Raw genomic sequence first — 16,006 nt, 5'->3', positions numbered from 1 at the left:
TATTTGATCTGTGCTTGCTGCTTGGCCAAACCAACACTTTATTTAGTCAAGGACTCAATGGTGATAGTGGAGAAAAGCGGAGTCAGTACGGCTGTTGGTGTCCTGAATTCTTTCTGTGAATTAAGAACCACTTTCATAGCATGCAGCCACATCCAGGTGTTCCATAAGCATGACATCAAGAAGACAGGTGGGCTGGAGAAAACACAGGCTTTTTGAAGGAAGTGGGCTTATGTTGGTCTAATCAAGAAAGGTACCAGCAGACCTACCTGATATCTGCACAAATCTCAACCTTGGCCTTTCCTTCTCCGGGCATGCAAAGGCCTGCAGGTCCCAGACCAACCACCCACCTCAGCACTAAAATCAGTCTAAAACCTAAAGATATTTTAGTTAAAAAAAAAAAAAAGTAAAGTGTTGGCCAAATGAAAGGCAGGTGGTCTCCCAACAGATATAATCAGTCCCACTTGCCGGAGGGCAAGTGCTAATGTTTAGGAGCAGAGGAATGAGGGGAGGAAATAGAACGCTATCTCCCGGTCCTGCCCCCCTCGTGCACTAAATAAACAAACAGCCATTTGAATGACTTTGCTTCTCCTTTGTTGATGCTGCACAATGATAAAGACTGTTCCTATAGTGTTTTCAGGACTAGAATTGTACAAACTGCATTTTGTTCGCATAAATAAGGCAATTTAAATGAGTCAAGAAAAAAAAATTTTAAGCCTGAGATCAAACAGAAGTGAAGTAAAGTAGGGGGCGGGGTGAAATGGTCCATTTGAGATGTTTGCCTTGGGTAAGATGAGAGGGAAAGTGGGCCGTGCACCGTGGGCCACGCAGGGCTCTCCCAGCTTCCCGAAGCACCCACCCCGCCGGCAAGGAGGGCTTCACCCCAACCCCTGAAGGACTCATGGAAGCTGTTGCCAACCTGTGCGTCTTCTAAGGCAGACTTAGCCTAAAGAGGTCGGTTAATGAAAGCTAGCAGGGACAAACAGTGGCAAAAGCATCAGGGTCCAAAGACAACAATTACAAATGGAAAAAAAAAATAACTGACATTGTTTCTTCCACTTGTACATGAAAAGCCAGGTGTGGACTAAGAATGTTAAATGTCTCCGTGAGTTGTTCTTGTGAGCGAGCAGCTGGGTACTGATCAATAAAATGATCGCAGCAACACAATACTAATCTTGCTTCGGGTTCTGAAACCTATAAAGTTCTGTGAATTGTCCTCTTTTTGCACATTGCATGGCACGCGGGAAGACTGAGCTGCAACACCGCCATGCCCGCCACCCCCACCCCTCTGTCTTTCTTTGTCAGTTTTGGCCCAGGCGCTCATGACAAAGGAAGCTCCAGGAGGGAGGGCTTTCCACGCCGAGGTCCTTTGGTGCCCAGCATGGGCTGGAGTCAGGGAAGGAGGGGGTTTCACCTCCATTCGAGACGGAGTGGCTGGAACGGGAGCCTCGGCTTTTTTCTGAGGTGCAAAGCCCTCGTGATGAGCTGATCATAGGAGAGATAGGAACACCACTAGCCAAGGTTTCTTAACCGCTCTTTCTTTCTGGTTTGCATATTCACCGACAGAGATCCTCATTGTTAGGAAGCGGTTTGAAACCTTTTAATATGCATTTAAGCCAAGTGAATTTGCTTTCTCTAATCCCTGGGAGGAGGGAGAAGAATCACTATTTATTAAATCCTTCACATGTGCCAGGTCCCTTGCAAACATCCTTATTTTAAATCCTGTAACTATCCAGTGCAGTCAACATGGTTCGTTTGCTTTTATACCGAGAAGGGAGGCGGGAGGTCACTTCTCCGAGGTCACATGTAAACCAGCGGTGAGCTCCAGGAGCCTCACTCTTGTTCTTTACACAAGGCAGCCCCCTTCCCTGCCGTTGTTCCTCGTGGCTCGTCGTTATCATCCTCCAGTTTTCTTGTCTCCTGTCCTGAAGGGTGGTTGCACCAAGGACGGCATCTCCTTATTTCTAGTGACACGGCAATTGCCTCCGACTGGGGTGTTTACAAGAGTGTGGCCATGTCTGGATGATTGTGACCTGGTGACATTTGTGACCAGAAGGAGCAACGCTAGCCTGTCTTTTGAAATTTCAATCTTTCATTTCCCTGGCTATTCTTAGGTTCCTTCTGGATATGATGACATGTCATTTCCCTCTTCAGTCATAAGGGCTGAAAGCTTGAGCTCTGGCATCAGAAATCGCCAACTTGAAATGCATGTGTGGCCTTGTGTCAGTGACTTCACTTTGTAACATGAGGAGAATCAGGGACTGTTGTGAGCAGTGCACACACTAATGCAAGGGAAGAGTTTGGTGTGGTGACTGGCACATAGAAGATGCCATGGCAGATGTTTCTCCTCATCCTTACTGAACTCCTCCTCTATTATTATTATTATTATTATTATCATCATCATCATCATCATCATCATCATTATTATTTCCCTTGGAAATGGGAGTAGAACATGGGTGTAGAACTATACAGGGTGGGGCAAAAATAGGTTTACAGTTGTCTGTATGGAAAATAATACAATAATTAATGAATAATAATGCAAGAATAAACTCTGTTTCATGTACTCACAACTGTAAACCTCCTTTTGCCCCACCTTGTACTTCTGCCAAGATGGCGCAGTCTGGCCTGCCAGTTCTCAGCCATTGGCAGGTCCTCAGGGGCTGGTGGGGAAGCTGAGCAGGGGACAATGGTAACACATCTGAGGCAAGTCCTCTTGTCTTTGCCCTTTTCTCTGGCTCAAGAGACCTCAGAGGTCATGTGACTAAGAATTGGGGGTGGAGGTTGGAGGATTGTGGGAGCAGAGCAGAATAAGCACAAAGAAAGTAGTGTGGGCTTTGAATTTTAACCAAATATGCTCACGTTTGCCTTCACTGCTTATGATTGTTCATCTTTGGGTTTGCCTTCACTGCTTATGATTGTTCATCTTTGGGCACGTTATTTTACCTCTCGGAGTCTCAGTCTCGCCATCTTATTGGTCCCTTTTCTTGTATTTTTATATATATTTCATATAGCACTTTGCAAGCTATTATTAATATTGTAGTGTATTTATGTCACTGCTTCATATGTACTGGTTTAGTGAGTACTTCTGAGCCGTCTACTTGCTAAGAATGGGGTCTGATTGTGAGCAAGACCAGCATGCTCCTTGCCCTCGTGTGGCTGGTATTCTGGGGGGAATTCGAGGTTATCAGGCCTAGCTAGCACCTAGTGTGTCTTCAGTAACTATCCCTTTCCTCTTCCTTTGCCCTAACTCACCTCAATGTGCTCTACATAGTTCGACTATTCAGTTGAATCTCATAAAATTGACATTTTTATTACCAAAAGTGGGTAAAGAGCCCCATTGCACGTGGTCCAACATAACACAGAAGGGAGAAGGCCTGCCGTAACTGGAAGCAATACTAGTAGCAGCCACTTCCCAGCGGGAGCTTGAGTCAGACTGGCTTTGTTGACTTCCTAGGGAGGCAATTCCACCCCCTGGTCTGTTAAACCCGGCTCTAAAAGCCAGGCATCCTACCAGACGGTGGCACGCTCACCGAGGTAGAAAACCAGGGCCCAGCAGCAGTGTCCACCTGGGAGTCAGCAGGCGGAAACAGGGAATGTCAGGGTGAGAGTGAACAGGAAGGGTGGCTGGCACGCTGCCTGCCTGGACAGACGGACCGCAGCACCAGCCTCAGCCCGGAGCAGGGGAATGCTGCCGGCTCTCACTTTCCTGAAACCAATCCAACCAAAAGACAAGAGAAAAAAATAGTACCATTTTGAAGCCAGGCGAAGCACTGGCAAAGGGGACACCCAGAAATGGAGCCCAAAGGGTCGGCTCCTTCAGCAAAAATTGGGCAGCTCGAAGAATTTGACTCTTTTAACCTCTAAATGCCTCCAAACAACCATTTGGTTACCGTATCTCTCAAGGACAATTACCTATCATCATCGAGGGATTGCCTTGCCCTTTTAGTTAGGATGATAACGTCCAATGTAAAGAAAGCCTTCTTTGCTCATTTCAACTGTGTACAATGAAAAGCCTTCTTTTCTTTTCCACTTTTTCCCTTTCCCCTGGGGTTCTTTGGACTAAATTTACTCTGGTTCCTGAAGTGTGGAAAAAGTAAACAAGGTTTTGTTTGGATATTACCCTTCAGTTTCTCTGGACTAAAAGTGCCAGAAAGTTAGCTCAGTGAAAAGAATTGTCCTGGGGTATGATAATAGTCTCAGAAAAGTTATAGAATAACAATAACAAAAAAAACAATTAAAAGGATAGGGTAAGGGAAATGTTTGGCCTATTTCCAATTGCTTTGTATTTCCACAGAAAGGTAAACAATTTTAAAAGGCATGTTAAATTTTAGCTAAATGGGTGTTGAGGCCATTAAAACCAGGATGCCAATTGGTAGATTAAATATTTCACACCCTTACATCAAATTCTGACACAAAAAGTTAAAGTAATCATTATAAAATTTCTGAAAGAATGATGCAAATATCAGGGACTTAGTAACACAAATGCACAAAGAAACAAAAATCATTTAAATATGTGACCTTGGTCTTTCTTTGTGGCCCTTAGTAACCTGCATAGAAGAGTCTAGTTAATGAGAGTTGACATGTTGGTAAGGCTTCCAGTCAACAGTAGACTATTAGTAATTATGTTTTGGGGAAGTCAAAAGTTATACATAGATTTTTTGACACATAGGGGTCAGTGCCCCTAACTCTGAATTGTTTAAGGGTCAACTGTTTTTCAAATGTAGGTGCCAGTTTTTATACTAAGATCACTACTCCCAAGAGACTTACAGAATTAGGTATTCCAATCTTGGCATATTACTATTTGGTTGCCACATAGCACCTATTACCACCATCCTATATAATATGCTAAGTGTCTGGTCAGCCATTCAACCAATCAAAGCATAATATGCTAATGATATGCTAAGGCTGTTCAACCGCTCACTATGATGTGCACTGATCACCAGGGGGCAGACAGTCAACCGGTTGACCAGTTGACCAGTTGCTATGATGTGCACTGAACCCCAGGGGGCAGATGCTCTGACATTTGGTTAGCTTGCTGCTGGGGTCTGGCCAATTGGGACTGAGTGAGATGGGCAGGACATGCCCTGGAGCCCTCCCGCGATCCCTCTCCAGTTGGCCAACCTCCCATGTCCCTCCCCAGCCCCGATGGTGCACCAGTGGGGTCTCTCAGCCTGGTTTGTGCCCTCTCACAATCCGGGACCCCTCAGGGGATGTCGGAGAGCCAGTTTTGGCCTGATCCCACAGGTCAGGTCGAGGGACACTACTGGTGCACGAATTCGTGCACTGGACCTCTAGTGGATTAAGAATTGCCCAGCTGGAGTGACTCAGCTGGTTGAGCATCATACTGTGCATCGAAAGGTTGCCAGTTCGATTCCTGGTCAGGGCACATTTCTGGGTTTTGGGTTCAGTCCCAGGTCAGGGCATGTATGGAAGGCAACAGATTGATGTTTCTCTCTCACATTGTTGTTTCTCTCTCTCTCAAATCAATAAAAATAGACTGAGTGGCCAGATTATTATGACCACCCCATCAGTACTTCGTTGGGCCACCTTTTGCCTTCAATACTATCGCCGTAGTATTGAAGGCAAAAGGTGGCCCAACAAAGTACTGATGGGGTGGTCATAATAATCTGGCCGGTCATAATAATCTGGCCACTCAGTGTATATGTTAAAAAGAAAAAGATTTAAAGCAAGTTTGACATTACACTGTTCTTCACAAGGACACCATCAGAACCATACTTAATGTGTTTTCACACTGTTCAGGACATAAAACCAAATCTGTTCCTTCACAGTTCCCATGTCTAAGAATTCTTTGGTCCAATCTAAATTCTCAGTAACATCATTCATTAACATTCATTAATAAAGCTAACTAGAGGGTATTGTTCATACCTGGGCTCTCATCAATAGAACCCACCATTGATGATTTTAGAGTGATAGCTGATTTGAAAATTTGGGAAGCTAAGCTGGACATGTTGTTTGGCTTCTTGCTATCTTTCATTCTCTTGAACAAACCTGCTTATAGGAGGCATGAGTTTTCCTTTGCTCTTCCATTGTGTCAATCTGCCGTCCTAGGACCAGGGACTAAAACTCGAGTGTTCAGGCTGCAGGTCCAGTCTGGTTCTCCCATTAAGTCACGACCTCAAGTGTGCCTCTCTCAATTGGAACAATAGCATTTCGACCTCTGTCTTTATTCTTTACTTTGTGCCTTATCTTGTTTAGAACCAAGGTGGGAACACGGAGTGCAATTTATTGGAGGCCTCTTTGGAGACTTAACAAACAGTTCCTCTGATTTTTCCAGTTTTATTGCATGTGCTGAGTTCAGTGTTTCCCAATGGCTGGTCAGTGGAGATCCATTTTGCGATGTTCAACAGAGACATTTATAATCCCACCATCTGTAAAAGGTTTAAACGCCCTAACACCAAATTCATAACTGAATTTTGCAGGAACTTCATTGACTTTATTCACATGCATAAGCAAAACCTTGAAATGTCTACATTCTTTTTCAGTTTGGTTTTTATGGCAATTATGAATGTGTGTTCTTTAGATACAGTCATTCTTTATATAATAAATATAGCAATATTCTCTGCTTCCATAGAGAAGGTGACTGTCTTACAATTTTCTTAAAGTAAGTGGTCCTCAGTTTAAATGTTCTTTTCCTCCATTGATGATAAAGGCATAAAAGCAGAAAAATGTTAGAAAAACAGAAGAGAGGTTAAAGTGGCAGCTGACACTCAGCCCAGGACTGCAGGGTGGGGTGGAGGCTGAGCAGACAGGAAGCATCTATCTTCACTTAAGGCCACTCTTGCCATGTGAGCCCCAGGTTGCCAGTCATCTGATTTTATTTAAAAAGAAGCTGAAATCAGATTTTTATGTGAAACTACACTTAAAATTTTTTTCAATTAAAAAAAAAATCACTGAGCTCTGGCCAGGTAGCTCAGTTGGTTAGAGCATCATGGTAATACACCAAGATTGTTGGTTCTATCCCTGGTCAGAGTACATATAAGAATCCACCAATGAATGCATAAATAGGTGGAACAACAAATCTCTCTCTCTCTCTCTCTCTCTCTCTCTCTCTCTCTCTAAAATCAAGAAATAAAAATAAAAAGAAATCACTGCTTATATAAACAAAATAAGTGGGGGTTTTTGTTTGTTTGGCAGAATCCTTCCTAAGGACTGCCAGTTTACCTGTTATCAGAGATAACAGGGAAGATTTCAAGGTGGCTGGGCATAGATGGCTGCCTATATCATGAAATTTGTTTGGGGAATAGTTATAGCCCCTCTTAGGGACAGGCTGTCTTCCTTTCAAAGGGCTGAAAAGCAGGAGCAGGGAACAGGTCAGAGCATTCTGCCAGGACCACCCAGGAATATTGAGATCACATGGTACAGGGGAGGGTAGAGGGCTGTACCAAGACCAGGGTAGAAAATACAATCAAATAATCCCCATCAGTGAATGCCACAAATAATTGCCCTAGATATTTTGCTATCTGAATCTCAATGCTCCCAACTGGCTTATACTTATTCATATTTCTTGGCTTGATATGCTAGATTCATGGCCCAGTGTTGATATCTGCTTTTGGTCCACATAAGCGTTAAGGTCCCTTTTTCTGGCATTTTTGATCCACCTCTCAATTTTCATGTATGGGTTATGGCTCTGCTTATACTATAATTTGGGGGTACTCTCAAGCCTTGGACAAGAATAGTTCACTCCAGTTTGTAGCTCTGCAGACCCCATATCTAGCCACACCCAACTCAGGTCTCCTTATGCAGAAAACCAGTAGGGATGGATTCAGGTAATCGGAGTTTGAAGAATATCTCAATTGGTAGATTAGGTTACCTTAGTGTACTGAGGAATAGCGGAAGGTTTTCAAACAGGGAAGGAGCAGTTACATGACATTAGCTTATTTGAATATGTTTTTCCAGGTTGAGGCATTTTCAAGAGTATATTGAGGCATCTACAATGTGCATGCCTCATTAAAAATCTCAGCGAGAACATTCTGTTCTTCTGTAGCTCTAGCCATGGTCTCTGGGTTCTCATTTTGGCATTTTCCCTTGGGTAAATGTCATCTCTTCTCAGTTTATTTGTAGTTCATTTAGAGCATCAAAGCAACAATAAATTCCCAAAATAGGGAGAGATGCTCTGATGATCAATGGGTTACATGAAAAGCATTTTTATACAAGAATGAAAATGAAGAGGGTGGTATTAAATATAATGTCCCACAACCACCCTCATTCTCTCCATCAACCCAATATGTGTTTTTTCCTTCAAGACCATGCCTAAAGTATTTTTCTTCTGCAAAGCCTTTCCTGACCAAATCTACCACATTTTGATACAGGAAGAACTTCACATTCAAGGCTAGGAGATGACATTGTACAGATTTTGGAATAAGACAGATCAAGATTTGAATCTCAGATCTGCTATTTACATTATCCAAAATAAAGGTAAATTAAATTACCTACATTATGAAGCTTTCAATACTGTGGTATCACTGTTGATTTTTTTTTAACCAAACACCAGTCCCCCACTATTGTTATAAACAACCCTATTTGTTCATATATCCATTGGAAATTCCTTAATCTCATGAAAGGTGGATCCAACTCCTGATCCATAGTGGTCATGTGACCCAGTTCTGGCCAATGAGATATATTAGGATATCTGATGGGGGCTTCTGGGAAAGATTTTTCATTCCTGAGGCAAGTTCCTTATCTATCTTCTTCCTGCTTTTAAACTTGGTTGTGTAAGAATACTTTTACATGATACTTTTTACTGTGAGAGGCAGAAAAGTGCAAAGAGCTCTGAGTTATAGAGCTGCCAATCAAATGTCAGCAATTCCCACTCCCTTTTCCAGTTCCCAGACTTCTTATCAGGCAAGAAAAAGTAACCAGTCTTGAGTAAAGGCCCTACTAGCTGGCTGCTCTTTGGCTCACTATTGAAAGCATTCTCACTGTTTTAATTACCTATCTCATATAGTACTATCAAAACTTAAGTGAGGAACCCAATCGGAGACCTGGAATATTCTATTAATGCTTATAGAATTCATTTATTTACTCAACATTGTTCATGAAGGTGCTCAATTTGATAATGTCTCTTTCAAAAGTTCTTCAAGTTGTAGAATGGGAAGGATGTTCATGATTCAGAGTATTTGTTGCTTACTCATCAAATATTTGCCAAATGCTACCTATAGTGTTAAGCACTAGGGAGATAATGATGAGCCAATAATAGGCATCATTCTGTCCTCATGGAGCTTAGAGTCTAGTGGAAGGGGATGGTCAATGATCAAACACAACACAAATGAATGTGAGATTACAACTGTGATAAGTGTTTTCAAGAAGAGGAGCATGATGCTATGTAAATAGATAATGGAGAAATGTATCTTCCCAATATACCTGTACCTGACCTGGGAGAGCCCACCAGGCTTTCTCGAGGACCAGATGATTGAGCAGGTTGATCTGAGGGCAGATTAGGAGACAGTTAGAGAAGGAGGAAAAAAAAAAGCAAGAGTTTTAAGGAGATAGAAGAGTAAATGCAAAGACCCTGGGCAAGAGGGAACATATGTGTTTGTAATCTGTACTTTTATTTTATGAATTAATTTTATTTCTATTGAAATTATATATGTGTGTATATAAACTATATATGTATATAAAACTATATACATAGTTTTAAAAATTAAATAATTATGCTGAGTAATAATATTGAAAATAATATTAACATTATTTGAAAAAAATAATCCATGCTTTATTCTTCCCCACATTCCAATCCTATTCCTAAGAGGCAACCATTTATTTTATTTATTTATTTTATTACTGTATCTTCTTTAAAAATAAAATTCTAGCCTTTACTTCCAAATTTCTAAATAATATGCCCATTGGTTAACCTAGAACACATGTCCAATTTTTGCTTCCTATATCTTTATGAGGTTTTACAGGCTAAATAGTCCTGATCCTCAGCACCTACATATGTTCATGTTCACCTGTCTTGGCTGGGTTAAGTCGGTTCTACTCCTTTAGTCAGTTTGCACTTTTCAAATTTTGTTGTCATCTTTAACCTTCTCATTTCCTCTCTTATTTTTCTATCACTGGGAAAGGATTAAGCAAAAAAGAAACAATAAACAAACTCATAGACACAGACAACAGCATGGTGATTAACAGAGGAGAAGGGGTGTGGAGGGAGGTAGAAGAGGGTATAGGGGGATAAATGTGATGGAAGGAGACTTTACTTGGGGTGGTAATCACACAATGCAATCTACAAATGGTGTATTGTAGAATTGTATACCTGAAACCTATATAATTTTATTAACCAATGTCACCCCAATAAATTCAATTAAAAAAAAGAAATATACCTCCAAAAACAAACAAACAAAAGAGGGAAGTAAGGCCCAGTTGGTGTGGCTCAGTGGTTGGAACCAGGAGCTCATGGTCTGATTCATAGTAGGGGCACATGCCTGGGTTGCGGGCTCAGTCCCCAGTAGGGGGCATGCAGGAGGCAGCCAATAGGTGATTTTTTCTCATCATTAATGTCTCTATCTTTCTCTCCTCTTCCTTCCTCTCTATAAAATCAATAAAACCATATTTTTTTAAATAAGGAAGTAAGATAAAGACATGCATTCAATGCACCATGTTTTTACAGGCCCATGCTTTCTGTTGAAGAGTTCCCCATGGCCAGCCCAAACAACAGAAATGTGTGCTATCCTGAAGGAAATATGCAAACTTCAGCTAGCTGCTGGCTGAATTTCACGCTGCTAGTTCAAGAGCCTTCATGAAATCTGTAAGTGTTCATGCAAATATGCATATCCATGCTACCACGAAACACAGAAGTGGCTTCAAACTGCAAGGGAACTGCCACTTAATGCTCAGTTGGTTAAGTTCTAATCTCTACAGTATTATATTTCAAATTCAGGTATCTAGATACGTTTCATTCTTCCCAAAGTTTCTTCTTATGGATAATTGGTGATCAAACAACTTAGTGTTTTTACAGTGCAAAACAACCTATGAGATACCACTTATCATGGACTCCACAGTAAATATGATGGCAGACCTATTGTAATAGCCTTGTATATGATAACATGTAGTGGGCAAACAGGCACTTTGGGAACCACTGCTGTGCTTAAGTATTTATGGATACAGATGTTTACGGAGAAATATTCTCATGATGGGTGTGGCAGGAACTTTCACATTCATTTACAATTCTTCTGCCAAAAGAAGTAAAATAAAGGTAACAATTTAAAATGGTCCCCGAGGACCTTCTCCTTCACCAACCTAACCCATCAGTACAGCAGTCGGTAGCCAGTCAGGGGCACTAAGCTATCTAATAAAAGCTAACACAGTTTGATAAAAGCTTCTGGATAATTTTGGAAATGGCTTTATATTAAAGAGGACAGATTGACCTACACTTGTTTATTTTCACTGTCTCCTGAAAACTATAGTAATGAAAAAAGGATAAAGCCACAGGAACAAAGAGGATGGAGAAGAGTCATCCACAAAAGATATATTTCAACACAATTCTGGAAGATGGGGCAGATGGAAGAGTGGAAACTGATTTAACAGAACAGTGGACGCCACACTCTAATGCAGAGGTCAGAACAGAAATAGCTCAATTACCCTATAAACTCCCAGCATCCCCTGGGTCTTGGAGATGCCATAGACCATCAGAGGGAGGTGCTGCTGAGAGGCCCAGGGATTCCAAAACTGAAGGAGAGATGAGAAGCAGGAGGCTGAGTGAATGTGGGCATTTGGAGTTGTTAGATCCTCAGGTCCCCACTCCACTCCTTGCAGACAGGTGATTACAACTCCAGCAGGAGAAACATTAGAGACGCTTGTACACCAGGCAGCAACAAGGGCAGGAGTAATGTACCTTCCCTCTCAACCTCCTCCAGAATATTGGCAGCCAGGTGAATGTCCCTTTAGGAAAGAGATACAGATATTTCTTCTGAGAAATTGAAGAGCCCAAAAGATCAGACCTCTCATTTCTGACATTTGTGGGCTCTTCCTATGGAAGGACCAGTTTTCACCTGATCACCATACGTCAAACCTACCGACGTGCAGGTACACTCCTTCTCACCCCCTATAGATAGAGTCTCTGGTGGGTTTTATGACTTTCTTCTTAAGTATGAATAGTCAAAGGCTTGCAGGCATTTGAGGAAAGCCTCTAACATGATGGGACTAAAACAAATACATGGGGAAAAAAGGAAGCAGAGAGAAGGCAAGAAGCAGAAAACCCTAGAGTAACTGTCCTCAAAAGAGAGAAGAAATTATTCCAACCATAACATGTTCATAGAAATCTATTTTAAAAATAACATAAAACACCCTGGCTGGTGTGGCTCAGTTGGTTGGGCATTGTTCCGTGCACCAAAAGGTTGTTGGTTCGATTCTGGGTCAGGGCACATGCCCCGGTTGCAGGCTCCATCCCCAGTGGGGGATGTGCAGGAGGCAGCTGATTGAATGTTTCTCTCTCACATTGTTTCTCTCTCTCTTTCTCTCCCCTACTCTCTCTCTAAAAATCAACAAAAACATTAAAAAATAACATAAAACATGAAAAGAGTTCTTAGAATAGCTGATATAAAATCATCAATAGAAAGTAAAGTAAGGAACTATTCCCCCAAATAGAACAAAAGATGAAGAGATGTCCAAAGGAAAGGAAAAAAATTCTAAGATTAATCTAGAGGATTCAATATCCAACTAAGAGTTTCAAAAAAGAAATGAGTGGACAATAATCAAGGACTTACTATGTGTTTAGGCACTATTCTAAGTGGCTGAGATATATCAGTGAGGAAATTACTATTATTACTTCCATTATAATAGATATAACAGAATATATATATATATATTCTGTTGTTATAAATGAGGAAACTGAAGCATAGCAAGAATAAGTGTCTTGCCCAAGGTCATGTAGTAGAGGCATGATTTGAACTTAGGCAAATCTTTGCCATTGACCCAGTACATAATTATGAAATTTCAGAATATAAGAGGTAAAGGGATTCTTCTAAAAGTTTCCAGAAAGAAAAATTGCAGGTCACAAAAGAATGGGATAAGGGTAGCATTGAAATTCTCAACAGCAACATTGGATGCTAGAAGATAAAAGAGCAATTTCTACAAACTTATAAATGAAAAATTTCAATTTAGAAACCTCATCTCCATTGGACAGGAGGACAGAAAACTTGGAGGGATGTTGCGGGGGTGGGGGGTGGGGAATAAAATTGATTGTTTGATCATTTGGAAAATAAAATTGATAGTTATTTGATCAACAGGTTGTAGAAAAAATATCAGGTGGGTGCATAACAAAGTAAATATATAAAAGATTTTATGAGAAGGAAAACAACCACAGTTCACCAGTTGGCTCCACTGACTGGTATACACAGTCACCAACTACTTACTACCTCTAAACTGTGAAAGAGCTGTGTGCGAAGAATGGCCGAAGGGGAAGCTGGGTGGGTGTGAAAAAGCTGCATCTTTATCTGAGGCAACAGGTAGTCAACGTAGGACATCTGAACAGATAAATCAAGAGATAACCATGAAATATTGATAAGTCTGGAGGTAAATGACAAAAGAGACAGATAAAAGTGGAATGTGGTTGCCTCTCAGAAGGTGATTAAGAAGGTAAAGAAGAAGTGGGTAATGTATATAACCTTAAAATATTATATTATCTTTAAAAACTGTGTACTTCTAATGTCTTTAAAAAGTAAGAATGAACTTTTGAAATTCATTTGCTATAGGTGAAAACACGGAACAACCAAACATTGTTTCACAATGCAAATTTTAGAAAACATCTGATCCATAAAGATTAAAAGTTGTATGAACTCTCACAATGTAACATGGAATAAAATATGGTAAGCTTTTCACATCCCCCTTCAGTTCCACAATTCATAAGTATGGGCTAGATCCCTATAAAAAATTTTCACAAACACACTTTGGGAGCAGTGATTATAAATGAATTGCACCTTTGCTAGTTGGGAGTTGTTTCCAACCAAGTGAAGCAGAACCACAAAAAAAGTCAGCTTCATCCTGAATTGTTTCCGTAGCAACCATATTAACCTGGAAGGATAAAGCACCTTTGTAGTCACAGCTTCTATTGAATTACAATGTCAATGTTGATGCCTGCCTGGAAACGTCAAAAAGACCACAGGCTTATGGAACAGTGGTTGTTTGCAGCTCCGGAATCCCAAGCTGCAGAGGTGAGATGGAAAAAGGTGCGCCAGGGGCCAATTTATGGTCTGTTCCATCAAATCTCCTCACCCCACCGAGATCATCTGCCCAGCTCACGAAAGGATGCTCACCTCTTAGAAAAGCTGTAATCTACTGGGCATACTTTACACCAAATTGGGGCACGGAAAGTGTTGGTTGTGGGTATGTTACAAATGAAATCACGCAACAAACCCGGCAATCGTTGTGTTTTCCCCTCCTCTGAGCACAAAGTAAACTTCAAACTCTTCGGAAACCGTCGAACAGTCCTCTCCATGGTGGGCACGAAAAAGCCCGGTGGTTGCGCTGCGCCTCGGATTCCGGTTGGCTGGGGATCCCGAGTTCAGCTCTCCTTAGTCCTTCCGTTCGACCCATAATCCCTAGTGGTTGCAGGTGTTGCTTTTTTTTTTCCTGGTTCCTTCTCTTCTCCAAGCCTCCCCCTCCACCCCCGCCCTATCCCGGCCCCCGCCCCCGCCACACCCCCGGCCGGCCCGCGGGAAGGAGGAAAACGTAGCGTGAGGTCTACACGAAGCACTGACCCTCGGCTCCCACGGGCTGCCTCCGCGCCGCGAACGTGCCGCCGCTCCACTCGGGTAAACTTCGGAGTGAGTTACCTGCACTTGGAGAAGGGCCTTACCTGAGCGCGCCTCTGCCAATGGCAGCTCACCTGAGGCCTCCCCGCAGCCAATCACCGCGCAGCTCGTCCCTCGGGCTTGTACCCTTTAGTAAAAGAATTCAGCTCCTTGCGAGAAAGTTACCTGTGGCCGACCCGGTCCGCCACTTTCGGCTCGGTGACTGCCCATTGCCACGATCCCGGAGGACCCCGCGCCGCCCGGCCGCCTCCGAGCGCGGGCCCCATGTGAGGGGCCCCCCCTTATCCCACCTTTCCGGCTAGGTGAGGGCGCGAGCGGGCGAGCGAGCGAGCGTGGTGCGGGGGGACGGAAAAGCAGAATTACCTGTAGCTCTTGTTCTGCCATCTCGGGCGCTCTCACACACCTTCACCTGCACAGACTTGAAAGTCCAGTTTCACCAGAGGCTGAGGCTCCAGGAAAAGGGGAGCGAGTTCATTGGATCAAACATGTCACAAGAGTCGGACAAGTAAGTGGATCACACGCGCCGGCTGCTGCTACTACCACTTTGGGCTGATGGCAACTGGTTTGTTATGTTTTTGCTTTTTTTTTTTTTAAGTTGCTATTGTTGGTATTTTTTTTCTTTCTTTTTTTCTTTTTGGTGTGTCCAGACCCCCTTTTTTTTTTTTCTTTTTTCAGATTAAGTTTCTACCCTGGTTAAGGGGAGAAACCCTACAAGAATGTGAATGTTTAATACCCGCTTTGGGCCTTGATGGTGAAAGTAGGTTTTCTTCTTTCCTCCCTTCCTCCCTGACGAAGGACCTCCACCCCCGGCTCCCCGACGAGCACTTGGATAGTGACAGAGGTTGGGGTAGCCGAGGGCGGGAGGCCTGCTCTTCCCCCTCTCCTTAGTTGCTCCCACCTCTGCAGGCTTCTCCGGCCATTTGGAAACTCAGCTGGGTTCCTTCGATTCGCCCCAAGGGCCCGCTGCAAAAGCGGGTCTTGGCGGCTTTTGTGTGAGCGCAACAAAGAGCCTTTATACTGAAGCAGAAACGGCCATCTTCCCCTTCCCGCACTGGGGCCGAGGGTGTGCGTGTGCGCGCCCCCGACGGGCGGCGAGGCGCGGGGGCGCCCAGGGGTCCCGGGGGCAGCGCGGCGCCGTCCCTGCGCCCTGCCCAGCGCCTCTCCTCCGGGCGCCCCCGCATTGTTTGGCGAGTTCAAGAAGGTGCGCGAGGAACGGGCCCTTTGGGAAACGAAGGGAACTGATTTGA

The 16,006-nt window shown here is 43.0% G+C and overlaps 1 protein-coding gene and 1 long non-coding RNA gene across 8 annotated transcripts in view; one reads left to right on the top strand and one right to left on the bottom strand.

The window, feature by feature from the left end:
• Positions 1–13,724: 13,724 nt before the first annotated feature.
• On the bottom strand, positions 13,725–15,261 carry LOC102419973. Its single transcript, XR_330552.3, has 3 exons — positions 15,123–15,261; positions 14,706–14,886; positions 13,725–14,546 (listed from the first exon to the last, which is right to left on the bottom strand). It is a non-coding gene; the product is annotated as an uncharacterized LOC102419973 (long non-coding RNA).
• The window catches only part of GRHL2 (grainyhead like transcription factor 2), a 117,779-nt gene continuing 116,650 nt past the window's right edge, over positions 14,878–16,006 (top strand). For 3 of the 7 annotated variants that reach the window (XR_002826056.1, XR_002826058.1, XM_006101862.3), the window contains exon 1: positions 15,151–15,264. Coding sequence is in view for 2 of the 7 variants with exons in the window: in XM_006101862.3 (XP_006101924.1) it covers positions 15,245–15,264 (20 nt within the window). In the remaining 5 variants the exon portion in view is untranslated. Of the gene's footprint in view, positions 15,322–15,460; positions 15,517–16,006 lie in introns of those variants that run through there. The other 4 variants (XM_006101863.3, XM_006101861.3, XM_006101864.3 and 1 more) reach the window with 4 other exon arrangements.

This window comes from Myotis lucifugus, unplaced genomic scaffold, assembly GCF_000147115.1.
Source record: "Myotis lucifugus unplaced genomic scaffold, Myoluc2.0 scaffold_385, whole genome shotgun sequence".
Lineage (NCBI taxonomy): Eukaryota > Metazoa > Chordata > Mammalia > Chiroptera > Vespertilionidae > Myotis > Myotis lucifugus.
This window is presented reverse-complemented; position numbering and strand designations above follow the sequence as displayed.